The sequence below is a fragment of the Globicephala melas genome, chromosome 11, assembly GCF_963455315.2.
Source record: "Globicephala melas chromosome 11, mGloMel1.2, whole genome shotgun sequence".
Lineage (NCBI taxonomy): Eukaryota > Metazoa > Chordata > Mammalia > Artiodactyla > Delphinidae > Globicephala > Globicephala melas.
In genome coordinates, this window is record NC_083324.2 from 81,108,230 (window position 1) to 81,124,706 (window position 16,477).

Below are 16,477 nucleotides of genomic sequence, written 5' to 3' on the forward strand. Positions count from 1 at the left end.
GAAACTACTGTCCCAGCTCCTCCGCAGAAAAAGTAGGTGGCTCTGAAAAGAGCCTTTGGTTTCGAAGGCGTTGCTCTTGAGGCCTTACTTGCCCTTGGCCTTGTGGTGGCTCTCGGTCTTCTTGGGTAGCAGCACCGCCTGGATGTTGGGCAGGACGCCGCCCTGAGCGATGGTGACTTTGCCTAGCAGCTTGTTGAGCTCCTCGTCGTTGCGGATGGCCAGCTGCAGGTGGCGCGGGATGATGCGAGTCTTCTTGTTGTCGCGGGCCGCATTGCCCGCCAGCTCCAGGATCTCGGCCGTCAGGTACTCCAACACCGCCGCCAAGTACACCGGTGCGCCGGCCCCGACACGCTCAGCGTAGTTGCCCTTGCGGAGCAGGCGGTGCACTCGGCCCACGGGAAACTGGAGACCGGCGCGAGAAGAGCGAGTCTTGGCCTTGGCGCGAACTTTGCCGCCTTGCTTGCCACGTCCAGACATAATGCAGTATTTTAAAGCCTACACCAGAAGCAACTAAGGTGAAAGAAGAAAATCGCACATTTTATAGCTGCAGCTGGGCGCGAAAAAGAAGCTATTCCATTGGGTAAAGTAGTAATTCCGTTTTAAAAGAGACGTGTCGGTCCTTTAAATGCGCGTTCTGATTGGACAAAGTTGATAATGACGTCATTAGCAGTGTTCGCCAATCAGACATAGAACTTTACTAAGTGTCATTTGAATATGCAGTTGTAAGTGAAACGGACTCGCCTCGCCCATTGCTCACTCTTTGTTTCTCGAGGATTTTGTTAACGCCACTTCACCATGCCTGAGCTTGCCAAGTCCGCTCCTGCCCCGAAGAAAGGCTCCAAGAAGGCGGTGACCAAGGCTCAGAAGAAAGACGGCAAGAAGCGCAAGCGCAGCCGCAAGGAGAGCTACTCCGTATACGTGTACAAAGTGCTGAAGCAGGTCCACCCGGACACCGGCATCTCGTCCAAGGCCATGGGCATCATGAACTCGTTCGTTAACGACATCTTCGAGCGCATCGCGGGCGAGGCGTCGCGCCTGGCGCATTACAACAAGCGCTCGACCATCACGTCCAGGGAGATCCAGACGGCCGTGCGCTTGCTGCTGCCCGGCGAGCTGGCCAAGCACGCCGTGTCTGAGGGCACCAAGGCTGTCACCAAGTACACCAGCTCCAAGTGAGCCACTGGCTGCAAAGCAGTTGATCAGGTTCCGTCATATCCAAAGGCTCTTTTCAGAGCCATCCACGCTTTCCAAAGAGAACTGGCACTTAGTTTAAACAGCTTTAGAGGTAGACAAAAGCAATATTAATCTGAAGCCTTTAGTAAATGCTGCTTAATTTGTGCAACAAATTAGATTTTGGGTTTGTGGCATTTCAAATAAGATGATCTTGATAACATGTTACAGCCATCACCCAAAACGAATTTTATTGTGCTTATTTCACTTACTGTCCAGCTCAGCTTTACTCTGAGGATCAATCTTTAAGCTAGTGGCTAGCAAATTTCAAATGCTCTTTAACTGAACGTTTACTTATCTTACGTCATTTTTCAGCAGTTGTACACTTGCCATTCCATGCCCTGACCCTCACCATGCTTTATAAATATCACCCCAAAAAATGGATTAAAGGAAAACAAGCAGGTAGTGTCCCCTTTAGATTTTTCATGTAATTTGATCCTGCTGCATTCTTAAGTTTTGGGGAATGGCATTTCTGTTCACTATTATTTTTACATGGTCAAATTTTTTAATTGGGAAAAAGAATTTAGAGTATCAGTTTCTTTACTGAGTCAGTTCCACATTTCATCTCACTCTGTTTCCTCTTTACCTTTTTTCCCCTTGTAATAAGGGAGAAACTCTAAATGAAAAGGCAATCTTTGAGACCTGAAGGATGGCATTTTTCTCCAAGGGGGAAGCGCAATCTCCCAGTGTTTAGGCCCATATTTCAGAGCTAATTAGGCATTCTCAAAAATCAGTGTGGAAATGTAAGTCCCAAGCATGCTACAGACTATCAGATATTAAGATGGTAAAACCCAACATCTTTACTGTTTTTCTAGATATTATTCAATCTTTTCCCATTAAAGGACAGGAGGCCTTGGGCTTCTGGGATAGAAAGCACAAAATTGGGGCTGAACTTATGAGCTCAGGAACAAAGGAGAGTTAAGCCAAAACTGTAGACAAAAACCAGTGATTGCCTTCCCTGTAGCCTCAAAAAGGTCACTAGAAATATGCAGAATATTTATGGAGTTTAATATTAGTTCATTTCTTTACTACATCAATTAACAGTGAATATGAAATTAGAATTGTTATTGATGTAGTGAAGACATGACTAATATCAGGCCTAGAAAGATAGTTATTTCCTGAAATGTACCATATAGCCGTTCTCCATTCTGTTTCTGTTAAGCCCCAGTTCCTCTACCATCTAAATCCTGTCTGTCCTGCAAAGCCAATTTCAAATCTAATCGCCTCTCTGATTATTCCAACTTGCATTGTTTTACCTTCTTGAAGTTTCTCCAGTTTTTTTCCTTTTTATTTCAACCTCTCCCACACACATACACCCTGTCTATATGCAAACCAGGACCTCCCAGTCTTTCCTATATCTTTATGCCTTTATCTCCATTAGACCTAGGAAGTGTGATTTATTTCTAGAGTATTCTCTAGGTATTTAGCATTTTATTTTACAATTTTTTTGGGTCGGTGCGTGCCATGGCCTGTGGGATCTAGATATCCGACCACTGCATTGGAAGCACAGAGTCTTAACCACTGGACCACCAGAGAATTCCCTTATAATTCATTTTTAATCAACATTACCTGTGTCCACTGTTATGATTGGCCTATGGGACCTACACTTGAAATTAGGAGACCAATTCCTAAAACGTTTGCCACTTACTTTAAGAGGCCAAGATTTTGGCTTCTCTGAAACACAGTTTCCCTATCTGTAAACTGGGCATAACAGCAATTCCTAGTCACATGACTATTGTGAAGATCAGTGAGACTGCTTTGTGAATGTCTAAGAATTATTATGCACATATTTTGTATATATTAAAAAGGAATCTTATACATGTATTTGGCATTTGAAAGGCTTAAGGTCAACTTCATTTATCAAACTGAATCTCAAAGTTCAGCCCGTACAGTGTTTTCTAGTTCATTTTTTCTTTCAATAAATATTTGTTGAGCACATATTATGTCCCATAAACTCTTCTAGGTGCCAGAAATATATCAATGAACTAAACAGAAAGGAAGTCACGCACAGATACAGTTTATTTTCTAATGTGGGAACAGACACGCACATAACAAAAACAACAACAAAAAAAGAGTGTCAGAAGATAATGAACATTAAACATTTGGGAGGAAAACAAAGCAGAAAAGGAAGATAAAGAATGGTTTTGTTATCTTCCATTTTAAATAACATAATCACAGAATGCTGATCAAGAAGGTGAAATTTTAACAAAGATGAAGAGACGAGGGAGTGGGCCACTGGGGAAGATTCTTCTAGGCAGAAGGAAGCAGGAACAAGAGACCCCGAATGTATATGTGGGGTAAGGGGGAAGTACCTGGTGTTAGACAGGGACAGCAGGTGGCCAATGTGACTGGGACTGAAGTGGCAAAATAGCTGGAGGTGGGAAACGGTGCCGGGAATGGGGCCTTCCAGAATGTGTAGGACCTTATATGACAGTACAATGGCTTTGGTTTCATTCTTATATGTTTCAAATTCTTAGTAGCTGCAGAAAGCTGTAGGTTTTGGGTGATCAGCTGTGACTCTTTTTTTTGCGGTACGCGGGCCTCTCACTGTTGTGGCCTCTCCCGTTGCGGAGCACAGGCTCCGGACGCACAGGCTCAGCGGCCATGGCTCACGGGCCCAGCCGCTCCGCGGCATGTGGGATCTTCCCAGACCGGGGCACGAACCCGTGTCCCCTGCATCGGCAGGCGGACTCTCAACCACTGCGCCACCAGGGAAGCCCAGCTGTGACTCATTTTGACCCCTGATCCTGGACTTCAAAAGGACAACGGGCATGGTGCTCTGTGTGGAAGTGTCATTTTACCTCTTTGCTGAAACCTCTCAGAGAGGTCAGAGAGAAGGACTACCAGGCCAAGTCAGGGCATCAGGGACCCCAGAGAAGTACCAGACCCTTCCTTACAGATGTAGGAACTCCAGGCCTTTTACTCCCAACAGTTACTTTTTGTTCCAGAATAGTCCTCTTCTCCAAAGCCTCCTGAACTGAGCAAATTCCTGTGGAAGAATCACTGATTTTGAATCTGTTTCCAGTTGGAGGTCACCAGGGACCACACAAACAAGAGCCACTGACAAATAATGTTCTTTCAAACATCAAACCCATACCCACCATTTAATACATGTGTCCACTCCTGAATCTTAACCTTTCTCCAACTTCTTTTGTTTTTTCTGGCCTTATATCCACCTTGTCTCAAGCCACGAGAGCGAAATCTCGCATATTTCTTCTCATGGTACATTATCCATGTAACTAGGTAATAATCAAAGGGCCACTCTCACTTTTACGTTCCTAGTTTCTCACTCCTCTTGTGTCCAGTGGTTCCCAATTTTAATCATGCATCAAACTTGCTGGTAGAACTTTGAAAAAATATATTACTGCAGAGCTTTGCCCCTAGAGATTCTGATTCAATTTATCAGAGGAGGGGCCTGGACATCTTGGGTATTTGAAATTCCCCAGCTAATGCTGATGGCTGTGAGGATTGAGAGGCACACTCTTCTGTGCCCACTGTGGGAAGTTGCCCCTAAGATGGCACCCAGTGACCCCTACCTTCTAATACTGGTGCCCTTCCCACATTGCTCCAGCATTATGGTCAACAGGATATGACAGAGGTAATGGTATGTCACTTTCAAGATTCGATAAGAGACTTCCATCTTAATAACTCCCACTCTCTTGGATCACTTGTTCCAGAGGAAGGAAGCCAGCCCTTGTCATGAGTAACCTTATAGAGATATCCACATGGTGACATACTGAGGCCTCCAGCCAACAGCATTATAAACAAGCTTTTTCTTGGCCTTTAGAAGCTCCAGTCCCAGTCAAGTCTTTAGAATCTAAAGTTTAGATGACCTGACTGCAGCTTTGTGAGAGATCTTGAATCGGACTACCACCTAAGCTGCTCCCAGGTTCCTGACCCTAAGAAAATCTATGAGGTAATAAATGTTTGCTGTTTTAAGCTGTTCAATTTTGGAACAATGTGTTACCCAACATATTTAGTTGATAATATACCAACTGAAACCTTAGCGATCCTTTTTTTCAAGGTCAAATCTTGTTATACCTCTTCCAAGAAACTTTCCCAGATTGCCACATTCCAGAATAATATTACTCCCTCCAAATTCCTACAGCAGTTAATATTAAATACAGTTTGATGTAATAATAATAAATATTAATTATATTACATTTTATATATACAATTATATATAAGTAGTGTTATATTAATGCTACAATATATAATTTATATATTTATATAACATATATAGATCTATAATTTATATAGAAGTATAAAATATAACAATAGTGCCATTTTGCCATTTACTGGTTTATGACATTGCTTATTTTATTCAGTACTGTTCAAACTTCAGTTAGTTATTTGAGTTCCACTTTTATGATTTTTTCTGTATCAGGGTGCAATCTATACTATTGTTTACTTAATATTTAAAAAATATATATTCTTTAGGGGAATTCCCTGGCAGTCCAGTGGTTAGGACTCTGCACTTTCACTGCTGTGGGCCCAGGTTCGATCCCAGGTCGGGGAACTAAGATCCTGCAAGCAGGGCTGCTCAGCCTAAAAAGAAAAAAAAAAAAATGAAATCTATGTATTTTAAAAGACAACCATAGTGGAAAATTCCTGCCTCTGACCATGAACAGAATACAACTATAAAACAATATGTAAATATGTAAATATATGTATATATTATTCAATTTCATTTATATGCTATTTGCTGTCTACTACTTTGAGTCTGAAACTTGTTCTTTGTTATAAAGTTGAAAGACTGGGGAAGGGGGCAAGGACTAACAAGTGTTTGCAAGGCCTTAAAGATCTGCTAGCACCAAATTAATGCTTTCCCAGTTACTTAATCAGAAAGATTTAGAGAGAGAAGAAAAGAGAATGATATTTTCACTCTCTTTCAACATTTTAAACACCAAAGTCCACATACTACTTATGATAATTTTCCATGCCCCCAGTAATACTTAGTACAGATCTGAGAAAATACTGGTTAATTAATGTACTATTTAATTGAGCCACTATTATATGTCTAACCCAGGAAATATAAAGTTGTATGACCCAGGGAAGCTCACTTTGTGGTGGAACATTTATTAAATTATACTTATTTTTGTTTCTCATATTATTTAATCATTATTTTGTTGAAAGAAAAAAAAAATCTATGTAATGTCTTTTTCATAGTAACTTTTATTTGTGCACCTCACCTGGGTCCCAAGAACACACTTGGAAGCAGGGTACATCATCTCATAAAATCCTTCTAAGAAAACTGGGGCCTTATTATTATCTCCATTTTACAGGTAATCAGAAGAATCACAGTGTTAGGCTGCACCCTGTAGGCCTGCAAGTCCTGTAATTGCCCAGCCTTGAGACCAAAAAAAATGCCTGGAGACAGCAACAGAGACATCAATGGTTTATTGAACAGGGGATTTACACATCTGAAGCAAAGTTCTAGAGTGACTCCCCACTCCGTACCAACAGCAGACAGGACATGGCAGCAGTCTTCATGGTGGGGGTTGGGTGGGGGGTGTACCAGTGTACCAATTATAGGGGGAACTGATGTCAGGTGGGCTCATCAGTTACCGGGGAAATCAGCAGAGGAGGACATCCCTCACCGTCCCTTTGGTTAACAGCCATCAAGGGGGCAGATATTTCCCTTTAATAACCCAGCATGCTGGAGCCGTTCTGTTCTAAGAACCAGAAAAATTTCTGGTTGGAGCAGGGGCAAGCACTTAAGCAGATACTGATAAGCTCTATGATTAAGAGGAAAGGTCAGTCCTGTGAGTAGGGTGAGGTGAAGCAGGGACTGTTCGATCAGGGGATGTACAGAGAGCAAGAGAACAGCCATCTTGTGTGGCCTGATCATACACACAGGCTCACTGAAGTAGTATCCAAGATAACCAGCTAACAAGCATTGGGCAGAACTTCAGTCACAAAAGGTTTTCCAGGGCCTATGTTCCTTCCACCTGTTTAGGCTGCTTTAGAGTAGGTTCTTTATTAATTCAGATTATCAGAATGACCTTCCTTTGGTGCTCTATTTGGTTTTGCTATTTTCAGCATTTTATTCCCGTTCATGTATTTCTCTTGCTTATCTCCAGTACATCTGGAAGTTCTTCATTTCGTTTGCGCTAATATTTTGTCATTTGAGGGATTATTGAATGTCAGAGTGTACGTCATGGCTCTTCACTCAAGGATCTGCCCTTAAGCAGTAAACTGTATGGCACTTACATCTTGCTTTTGGCATATGGGGAAAAAATCCCAGTAGTTATTGGCTGTCATTTATTAAGTGTGTACTATCTTTGGATACTGTGCATTATCTAATTTATTTTTCCAATCTAATGAGGTAAGTGCTAGTGGTATCTTTGGTTTACAGCTAAAGAGACAGAGGATTGGGATTGTAACATTATCGTAACATATTGGCTGCTTTATTAGTTTGCTAAAGCTGTCATAATAAGGTACCTCAGTCTGAGTGGCTGAAAAAACAGAAATTTGTTTTCTCACTGTTCTGGAGTCTAGAAGTCTGAGATCAAGGTGCCAGCAGGGCTGTTTACTTCTGAGGGCTGTGAGAGAAAGTTGGGTTCTAGGCCTCTCTCCTTAGCTTGTAGACGGCCATCTTTCCCCCTCTATCTTCACATGTGTTCCCTCTGTACTTGCCTATGTCCAAATTTCCTCTTCTTAAAAGGACACTAGTCATATTGGAGTAGGACCTAACCACTTTCCAAGGACCTCATTTTAATTTAATTACCTCTTTAAAGACTCTATCCCTAAATATGGTTACATTCTGAGGGTTTAGCGAGGCGGGGGGAGGCAGATAAAATTCTCCCCATAATAGCTGCCTTACTTTAAATAGAACAGCCAATAGAAATCAGGGGTGTATGACTACCTTCCCCGGACTAGGCCTAGTTTTGGTTCTTTGGAATGAGGAGGACAAAAGAAACTAAGAATAAGGATAGGTTAATGTTTAAATGTCTACTTTAAAGATAACTACATTGTATCTATTGTAAATAATTAAGCAGCATTCAGGTCTCATCCACAGTGATACTTGCCTTTTACTTGGGCAAACCTGGATTGCTGACCCTCTGGGAGAATGAGTATAAAGGGTCTTCCCAGGGGGGGCTGCTGCTTCAGGGAGAGGCCTCTTCTTGTCTATTTCATTACTGCTTTCAAGGCAGAAATAATGGTGAGATAAGAGATATAACAACAAGTCCATGTCTCACGTGGCACAATTTCAGGGGGCAGGTTTCTCTCTGCTCCTTGGTGGTACCTATTTCCAACAATTGAAATACAGGGTGTCTGCAAGCATTGTGAGTATAAGTTGCAATTTTCAAACACTGTCTTCTGGAAAAGTTACAGACAGAGCTTAGCTCGTCTTAATTTCAGTACTATAATCAACAGGCAGACTTTGCTATACATGCTTGTTTCCCACAGGAAAGGCAAAAGTTATTAATTGTATGATGATGATAGGGTAGAGCTATAGGATCCTCCAAAGAGAATTTGACCAGTATTCTCCAAGAAAAAAAAAGAAAAAATTGACATTTTTTTTCTTTCCTGTTCTTGGGAACAAGAGGGAGAATCTTTTTTTTTTTTCAAATAAGGAATGGCATCTTTTTCACTATTAAAACAAATATGAATGAGTCATCTCCATTTGTTTTGAAAGAATTTAGTTTGATGATAACAAAAGACCACAAAATCTATCATTTGTATACTGATGGCCACTACCACGAGGCTTATAAACTGATTCTGTCATTGATCCTCTAGCTATTTAGACAAAGTACTCCCCTTCTCTGCATCAGTTTGTTCATCTAGCAAATAGGTATGGAATGAGAGTGGCCTTAAAGTTCTATTGCAGGCTATCATCTTCCTACATAGGAAGGACTGAGGTCCGGGACACTGGAGCAGCAGGGCACGGTGCAGATTAATGGTATATATTCTTCTATATTTCTTAACTCCATCAAATTACAACTGAAAAATTATTGAAAGTCATGGTTTGTGGTTTGTAGAGGTCTATGTTCCACGGTGTGGCCACTGTGAAAATTTAACACTAGGCTTGAAGTAAGCAACAACTACAGTCTGATGTAGCCTAAGGAGATAAGCATCCCACCTTAAGAAGTCAGGATGTTGTTCAGGGATTTCCCTCCACCAAGATTTTGGTTCCGACAAAAATATATCAGAGGTTGTCAGGATGGCAGAAGCGGAGAATCCATAGTAGATGTTATTCTGAGCGCTCTGATGAGGTTAATTGTTCTGATGACTTCAGAAGGATCCCTTCTCAAGCACGAAGTGATGGATGTAGCTCTGGAAAACAAAGCATAAGCGAAAGTTCAAGGAAAAAAAGATGTGACTGAAGAGATGGTAGCTTTGATAAAAATGTCCTTGACAGTGAGGTGAAGGTGTTTGAATGTTAAGCTCTTTGGTGTGGACACTGCAAAAAAATGGAGCCAGAATGAAATGTCTAAACTTCAAGAGATTTGACTCAAATATAACCTATACTTTTTAAGGTATATCCTATTACCATTTACTGATAAGGTATTGCAGTTAATCTCTGTATGTTTAAATTTTGGGCTTCACAGACACTGCATAAAAGTTATTGATTTCTTCAAATTTATAAACCTGATTTCTTGAACCAACAATACAGTGTTTAGTCTCTTCCTCTAGTCCTGTGACTAGTATTTATTTACATTCAATTTACCATCTCACTTCTTTGATCATGAACAACTAACCCACTATGGCAACTGATGTGCTAACTTGAGCATCGTTAGCAAGAACTTGAGTTATCGCTGGACCAGAGTGTATGCCTGCAGTGACCCGTATCAATTTTACACAACTGCATTTTAAAGATTTTAAGGATTGGAAGTCCTAGAGTAATTTATGGGTTGACATTTAAAAAAACATTTTAACAAATACTATACCTTGATCCTATGTCCAGTAATAGTAGACTAGGCAACTCAGATAAACCCTGATGCTTAGAACAACTAGAAAACATCTGATTGAAGGGTCAGGCAGCTAGCAAGAAAATGAATTACAGAGCCAAGAATCAGAAAAAGAAGAAAGCCCAGAGTACTAGGCAGCTAGAAAATAAGAAAGGAAGAAAATCTCCATATACTATTGTGGAATGATCTTCAGGATATATATTTTAAAGGAAAAAAAACAAAAACAAAAACAAACCCAAGGTAGAGAAAATTATGTGTAAGATGTTACTGTTTATCTAGTAGAGAGGTACTGGGACTTCCCTGGTGTTCTAGTGGTAAAGAATCTGCCTTCTAATGCAGAGGAAGCTGGTTCCGTCCCTGGTCAAGGAACTAAAGATCCCACATGCCAAGGGGCAACTAAGCTGGCGCGCCACAACTACTGAGCTCGCACGCTTCAACTAGAGAGCCCGCGTGCCGCAAACTACAGAGCCCACGCACTCTGGAACCCGCACCACAACTACAGAGCCCACGCGCCCTGGAGCCTGTGCGCCACAACTAGAGAGAGAAAACCCGCACGCCACAACTAGATAGAAGCCTGCACGCCACAATGAAAGATCCCGCATGCCTCAACGACGATCCCGCATGCCACAACTAAAACCGGAGGCGGCCAAATAAATAAATAAATATAAAATAAATATTAAAAAATATAATAGAGGGGAACTAAGAATACACAAATGCATGTTTATAATTAACAAACAAATAATTGGAAGTTAAATCACAACATTAAAAATTGTTACTTATGAGAGAGGCTATAGGCTAAAAGAGAAAGACCTCTTTGAACATAGCTTGAGTTGACCTTGGAACTATGTAAAAATATTTTATGTAAGGATAAGGTTAAATTTTAAAAAGCCAAATCCCTAAACATAACAGCAAAATGAAGCAAATGGATCTGTGTATTCAGATAGTAGCATAAGCACACAGGAAATTATTTCCAAATAATTTGAAAAACAGTAAATCAAACAGTTCTAGTGTGACATAATTTATTAAGGCAGCAGTTCTCAAAGTTTTCGACCCATGCACGTTTTAAAAGTATTGAGGATCCAACGAATTTGTGTTTCTGTAGGTTACTACTATTGATATTTACCTTACTAGAAGTTAAAACTGAAAGAATATTTGTTTTATTAATTCATTTAAAAATTACAATAAACCCTTTTCAACATACATATTTTATGAAGATAGCTATATTTTTCAAAATTAAAAAATTAGTAAGAAGATTAGCACTGTTCTATATTTTGCAAGTATCTTTTAAATAAGTTTCAGGATAATTGTGAAAATAATTTTAGCTTCACAGACCCATTAAAAGGATCTCAGGGACCCCCAGGGGTCCCCAGACCACATTTTGAGAATCACTGCCTTTAGGACAAAGAGAAAGCTAACATTTTATTTATTTATTTAGTAACCACATTGTTGGTGGTAGTGTTGGGGATGGCTGTGGCAGAAGCTGGTACACAGGACAATTTCAGAATGCCTTGGTTATTAGCGTTTGGATTGATTTCTAACAATGGCAATCATTAAAATACAATTTGCTCTCCTGAAATTTTATTGAACAAAGCATCAGCGAGTTTCTCAGGGAGCTCTTTTTTGAGACTTGATCCTATAGCATTGCAGGAGGTGGAGTTTCCCCTAATATAAGTACAACAGAACCTTAAGACTGTAAAGCCAGGCACTTTCTGGAGAAGAAGATGCTCATCTCAGTGACACAGGGCACAAAGACTTTGGAAAAGATGAATAGTGAGACACACCAGGTAAACTTCTTATTCAGCTCATCATAGTATTTGTTCCAATTGCTTATTACGGATTCATGGCTTTTACATGCTGAATCTATTCCAGTAAACTACAACTGTTCTGTTTGTTTAGTTTTAATTCTCAAGTTAGCACTACTTACACCGTGGGGATTCTTTCAGGCTTTCTTGCCACTCTCATCTTAACTCTCTTTATTGTTACTCCAAACATGGAAGATCATCCTTGCTTTCAGTGAGCATGGTGTTCTAGACCCATCAGATTTTCCCTTGTCTCAAAACTTGTAATCAGTTCCTCTTCAAGGAATTTAGTTTCTTGAATAGAGGTGGAAATCTCCATACCAGGGTTTTGCGTCATGCACCTGGCTGCATCAGATGACTTTGAGAACACTATGATGACAGATTAAAAGCCCTGTTTTTAAAGGCTAAGTGCCTGTTACTCTTTTCACAGAAAGCACTTTATCTTGTCCCCAAATAAATTTTTTTTTCAATCAAACTCACTTTTCTTCTTGAGCTGATAGCTTCACTCTTCTCTGCCATATAAAACGTCACCTCACCAAGGTTAATTTACTAGATTTTGGGCTGCTTATCTAAACAATGTGTTTATAAAACAGTATTATTAAAAATTTTATAAAACATACAATGGACTTTTATCCAGATATATATTTCTAAGATACACATAATACATTAGTAATTTTAATATTTCACTTTGAGCTTTTGGAAGAATTAATATAGTCCACAGCTCATAAACATGAGGATGATCTTACTATGTTTTCTTTTTGCAATGCATTGTCCCAAATGATTCTCCCAGTCATTATCATCTGTACACCAGTTATTTTAAAAGAAAATGAAATTTTAATTTTTCCAACACTTTCCACTTTTTGATTATTCTATTAATTCCATTAAATATAATTAAAATATAATAGAAATTAAAACTTAATATATATGTATGCATGTATAAAGTGTATCCTGGCTAATGGAATGGTATAGCTAAAAATCTCAAAGGTTTGGCTCTATACTCTCCATCTCACTGCTGTTCTGTACCAAGAGCCTAAAATAATCAGACACTAGACAGTCAATGCTTTTATATTTTTTGTCACCCTCTTGGAGCAAGAGTGTTGGAAAAATTAAAATATAACATATTTTAGTAATGTGTGTATAAATAAAACATATTTTATGTGTATATAATATGTATATGGATAAATATATGTACATATACATACATGCACACACTCATATTATGGTGTAATTATTTTAATTGCAGGCAGCACTGAATTTCAATTTCTTAAGATTTTTGGTCAAATACAGCTATTTGGCCAAATACAAATACATTAAAACATACAGAGTTATCTTAATATTTCACTAGTTTATTTTCAAGATATCAGTTTAAAATGTTGGGGAAGAAAGAGTAAATTAAAACGAAGCTACAATCAAATTAATACAATCAAATTAATATCAATAATTATTTTTTAGGGGCTTCCCTGGTGGCGCAGTGATTATCCGCTTGCCAGTGCAGGGCACAGGGGGTCCAGCCCTGGTCCGGGAAGATCCCACACGCTGTGGAGCAACTAATCCCATGCACCACTACTACTGAGCCTGCGCTCTAGAGCCTGCGAGCCACAACTACTGAGCCCGCGTACCTCAACTGCTGAAGCCCGCGCGCCTAGAGCCCATGCTCCGCAGAAGAGGCCACCGCAGTGATAGGACGGTGCACCGCAGCAAGGAGTGGCCCCCTCTGGCCGCAACTAGAGAAAGACCACGCGCAGCAACAAAGACCCAAAAGAGCCAAAAATAAATAAATACAATGAGCATCTGAGGTAGTATTTGTTGGTCTCATTCCACACATGAGGAAAATAAGGCAAAAAATAAAATAAACTTAGCAATGTTATGCACATAAAATTTCTTTAAAAAAATTATTTTTTAAAAGTCCAGTGTTACATTTATACAATGTCACGTACCAAATTTGAGTGGGATATTTTTATACAGTTCATATTCTCAAAACACTGTTCCACAAGAACCAACTAGTAAAAGACACTGATATATTTGAGCTATATTTTAGGTGCAACTCCAGAGTCACATCACATATACATATTCCTAGTATTAAATGAGGTGTAACTTTATAGTTTTCTTTTTTCTTGGACATGTGCAAGGACGTTAGAAATTAAAGCAGACACGATATAAAAAAAGTCATTTTTTAAAGAATTAAAACATATTTTAAAAAACCCTTAATTTATTAATGGATATTTTTCTTTATTCTAAGCACATGAGGAAATCCTCTGGGAAATATTTTGTCTCTATGCTTTATTATAACCTACATTAAATTATTCTTTTTAATATGCCTAATATAAAAAGTCAGAAATTTGAAATTATAAATCACCTAGAAAAAATAATATAATACACTTTGCAAAGATGTAGGTCATACTTATTAATTCTGAATGTAAGCCCTTAAGCAAAGATTCAAAGTAGTTTCTCCATCGTAAGACTTTAGTCCTTAAGAGACTTTTCATGGTTAGTCACTCATTTGTCTTGGCATACTGCAAATTAAACATATTAGGTCACTTATGTATTTTCATATGCAATATGAACAAATGGTAATTTTTGCATCAAGTGGTCATTTTGTAGAATAACATACTTTTTTGGGGAAGCATTTCCATGCTGATTCCCTGTAAAGACTAAAATAGTTTTAAATATGCCATTCATTCCTAAGGGCCTAAAATGAAGAGATGGATTTTGGTTTCCCGAACTGAGGATAGGGAAACAGCCCTTCTCTATTTAAAAAAAATTTATTCCGATTAATAGAGAAACAGTAAATGCAAGTGACATGCAGAAAGAAAGAAAACATGGAGAGGATCCTCACAGTAAAGGCAGGAGTAGGACCTAATCCCTCCCATACAGAGAAATTTCACTCAGAGAAATTAGGGAGTGGAGAAAATGGCAGAGTTCTTCCAACAAAGCCGCGTGGCCCAGAAATCTCCCAATTAGGATAGACTCATGAGGGACACCGTTGGTAAACTTCAAACTGCGCGCGCAGCGTCTGGATTGGCTATCGATAAACGTGGCACCTGGTTGATGTGTGCGATAATTTGAATTGGATTCTCACTTCCGTTTGTTTTTCTTCTGCCTTTCTAACTTAATATTTGGCAAACCCAAACCCAGGGAAAGGGGAGGAGAGCCAGCACCTCTCCCCAAAGAAAACATAAGTGAATAAAACGATTGGTACCTTTCTTACTGTGTGCCAAGCAATTCATTAGCCAGGTATGTACACGTTAAAATTAAGGATGGAAGACTTCCCTGGTGACGCAGTGATTGAGAGTCCGCCTGCCGACGCAGGGAACACGGGTTCGTGCCCCGGTCCGGGAAGATCCCACATGACGCGGAGCGGCTGAGTCCGTGAGCCATGGCCGCTGAGCCTGCGCGTCCGGAGCCTGTGCTCCGCAACGGGAGAGGCCGCAACAGTGAGAGGCCCGCGTACCACTAAATAAATAAATAAATAAATAAAGTTAAGGATGGAGCGCTCAAGCCATTGTTAGCAAAAACTTCTGCCGGGTTCAAACTTAAAGGCGAGCGGATTTTCCTTTGGGACAAAGTGCATTTTGCCTTCTTCACTACGTGTGTGTCTGATAATGAACCTCCCCCTTCTCGACATAAAACATATAAAAATATCTCGAGTATTGCTGCAGCACCACCTACATTGTAGTGGAAGTAATTTCTAACAAGATGAAAATGAGGAAACGCGAACAGAAGGAAGACCAAATGAAGACAGAAAAGTTGACCATCTGCAAACCAGAGAGAAGCCTCAGAATAAACCACCCCTGCTGACAGCAAATCTTGGCCCTCTAGCTTGCAGAACTGCGAGAAAATAAATCTGTTTAAAGACCAAAAAAAAAAAAAAGGAATCGCGGAACTTGTTATACTTTGAACCAAATAACAAACACCTGCTGCATAAAGTGAGTGCCACTTCTCTTCAGAAGATTGAGTGGCTCTGAAAAGAGCCTTTGGGGTGTGGGCCTAGCCTTACCGCTCGCTCCGCTGCGGCCTGGCTCATTTGGAGCTGGTGTACTTGGTGACGGCCTTGGTGCCCTCGGACACGGCGTGCTTGGCCAGTTCGCCGGGCAGCAGCAAGCGCACGGCCGTCTGGATCTCCCTGGAGGTGATAGTCGAGCGCTTGTTGTAATGCGCCAGGCGCGACGCCTCGCCCGCGATGCGCTCGAAGATGTCGTTAACGAACGAGTTCATGATGCCCATGGCCTTGGACGAGATGCCGGTGTCCGGGTGGACCTGCTTTAGCACCTTGTACACGTACACGGAGTAGCTCTCCTTGCGGCTGCGCTTGCGCTTCTTGCCGTCCTTCTTCTGAGCCTTGGTCACCGCCTTCTTGGAGCCTTTCTTCGGGGCCGGAGCAGACTTGGACGGTTCAGGCATGGCGCGGAGTTAACTGCCAAGCAGTTCAAAAATAACAGGAAGAACAAGAACCAGGCTGAGCCCTCTTCCTTCACAGCTTCTTAAACAAAGGAGGCAGTGAGTAAAGTCGAGCGTCTGATTGGTGGTGAATCC

The 16,477-nt window shown here is 40.5% G+C and overlaps 3 protein-coding genes across 4 annotated transcripts; 1 reads left to right on the top strand and 2 right to left on the bottom strand.

Moving 5' to 3' along the window:
- Positions 1-84: 84 nt before the first annotated feature.
- On the bottom strand, positions 85-477 carry LOC115848787 (histone H2A type 1-like). Its single transcript, XM_060308218.1, has one exon. It carries the CDS (start codon positions 475-477, stop codon positions 85-87), a length of 393 nt encoding a protein of 130 aa, XP_060164201.1.
- A 318-nt stretch (positions 478-795) lies between these two features.
- On the top strand, positions 796-1,176 carry LOC115848796 (histone H2B type 1-L). The gene has a single exon (XM_030849745.2). The coding sequence runs from the start codon at positions 796-798 to the stop codon at positions 1,174-1,176; it is 381 nt and encodes a 126-aa protein (XP_030705605.1).
- Positions 1,177-6,580: 5,404 nt separating this feature from the next.
- Positions 6,581-16,415, bottom strand: LOC115848793 (histone H2B type 1-N). Of its 2 annotated transcripts, none has more exons than XM_030849741.3 (2): positions 15,942-16,415; positions 6,581-9,510 (listed from the first exon to the last, which is right to left on the bottom strand). In XM_030849741.3, exon 1 carries the CDS (start codon positions 16,343-16,345, stop codon positions 15,965-15,967), a length of 381 nt encoding a protein of 126 aa, XP_030705601.1. In that variant the 5' UTR covers positions 16,346-16,415; the 3' UTR covers positions 6,581-9,510; positions 15,942-15,964. The 2 variants fall into 2 exon arrangements, with proteins under 2 accessions (XP_030705601.1, XP_030705602.1); XM_030849742.2 differs by lacking the exon at positions 6,581-9,510 and adding an exon at positions 15,269-15,397.
- Between the last annotated feature and the right edge of the window lie 62 nt (positions 16,416-16,477).

What these genes read in the sequence shown, in the direction of transcription:
- LOC115848793 (XM_030849741.3), bottom strand. Translation starts at nt 16,345, where the DNA reads ATGCCTGAACCGTCCAAGTCTGCTCCGGCCCCGAAGAAAGGCTCCAAG.
- LOC115848796 (XM_030849745.2), top strand. Translation starts at nt 796, where the DNA reads ATGCCTGAGCTTGCCAAGTCCGCTCCTGCCCCGAAGAAAGGCTCCAAG.
- LOC115848787 (XM_060308218.1), bottom strand. Translation starts at nt 477, where the DNA reads ATGTCTGGACGTGGCAAGCAAGGCGGCAAAGTTCGCGCCAAGGCCAAG.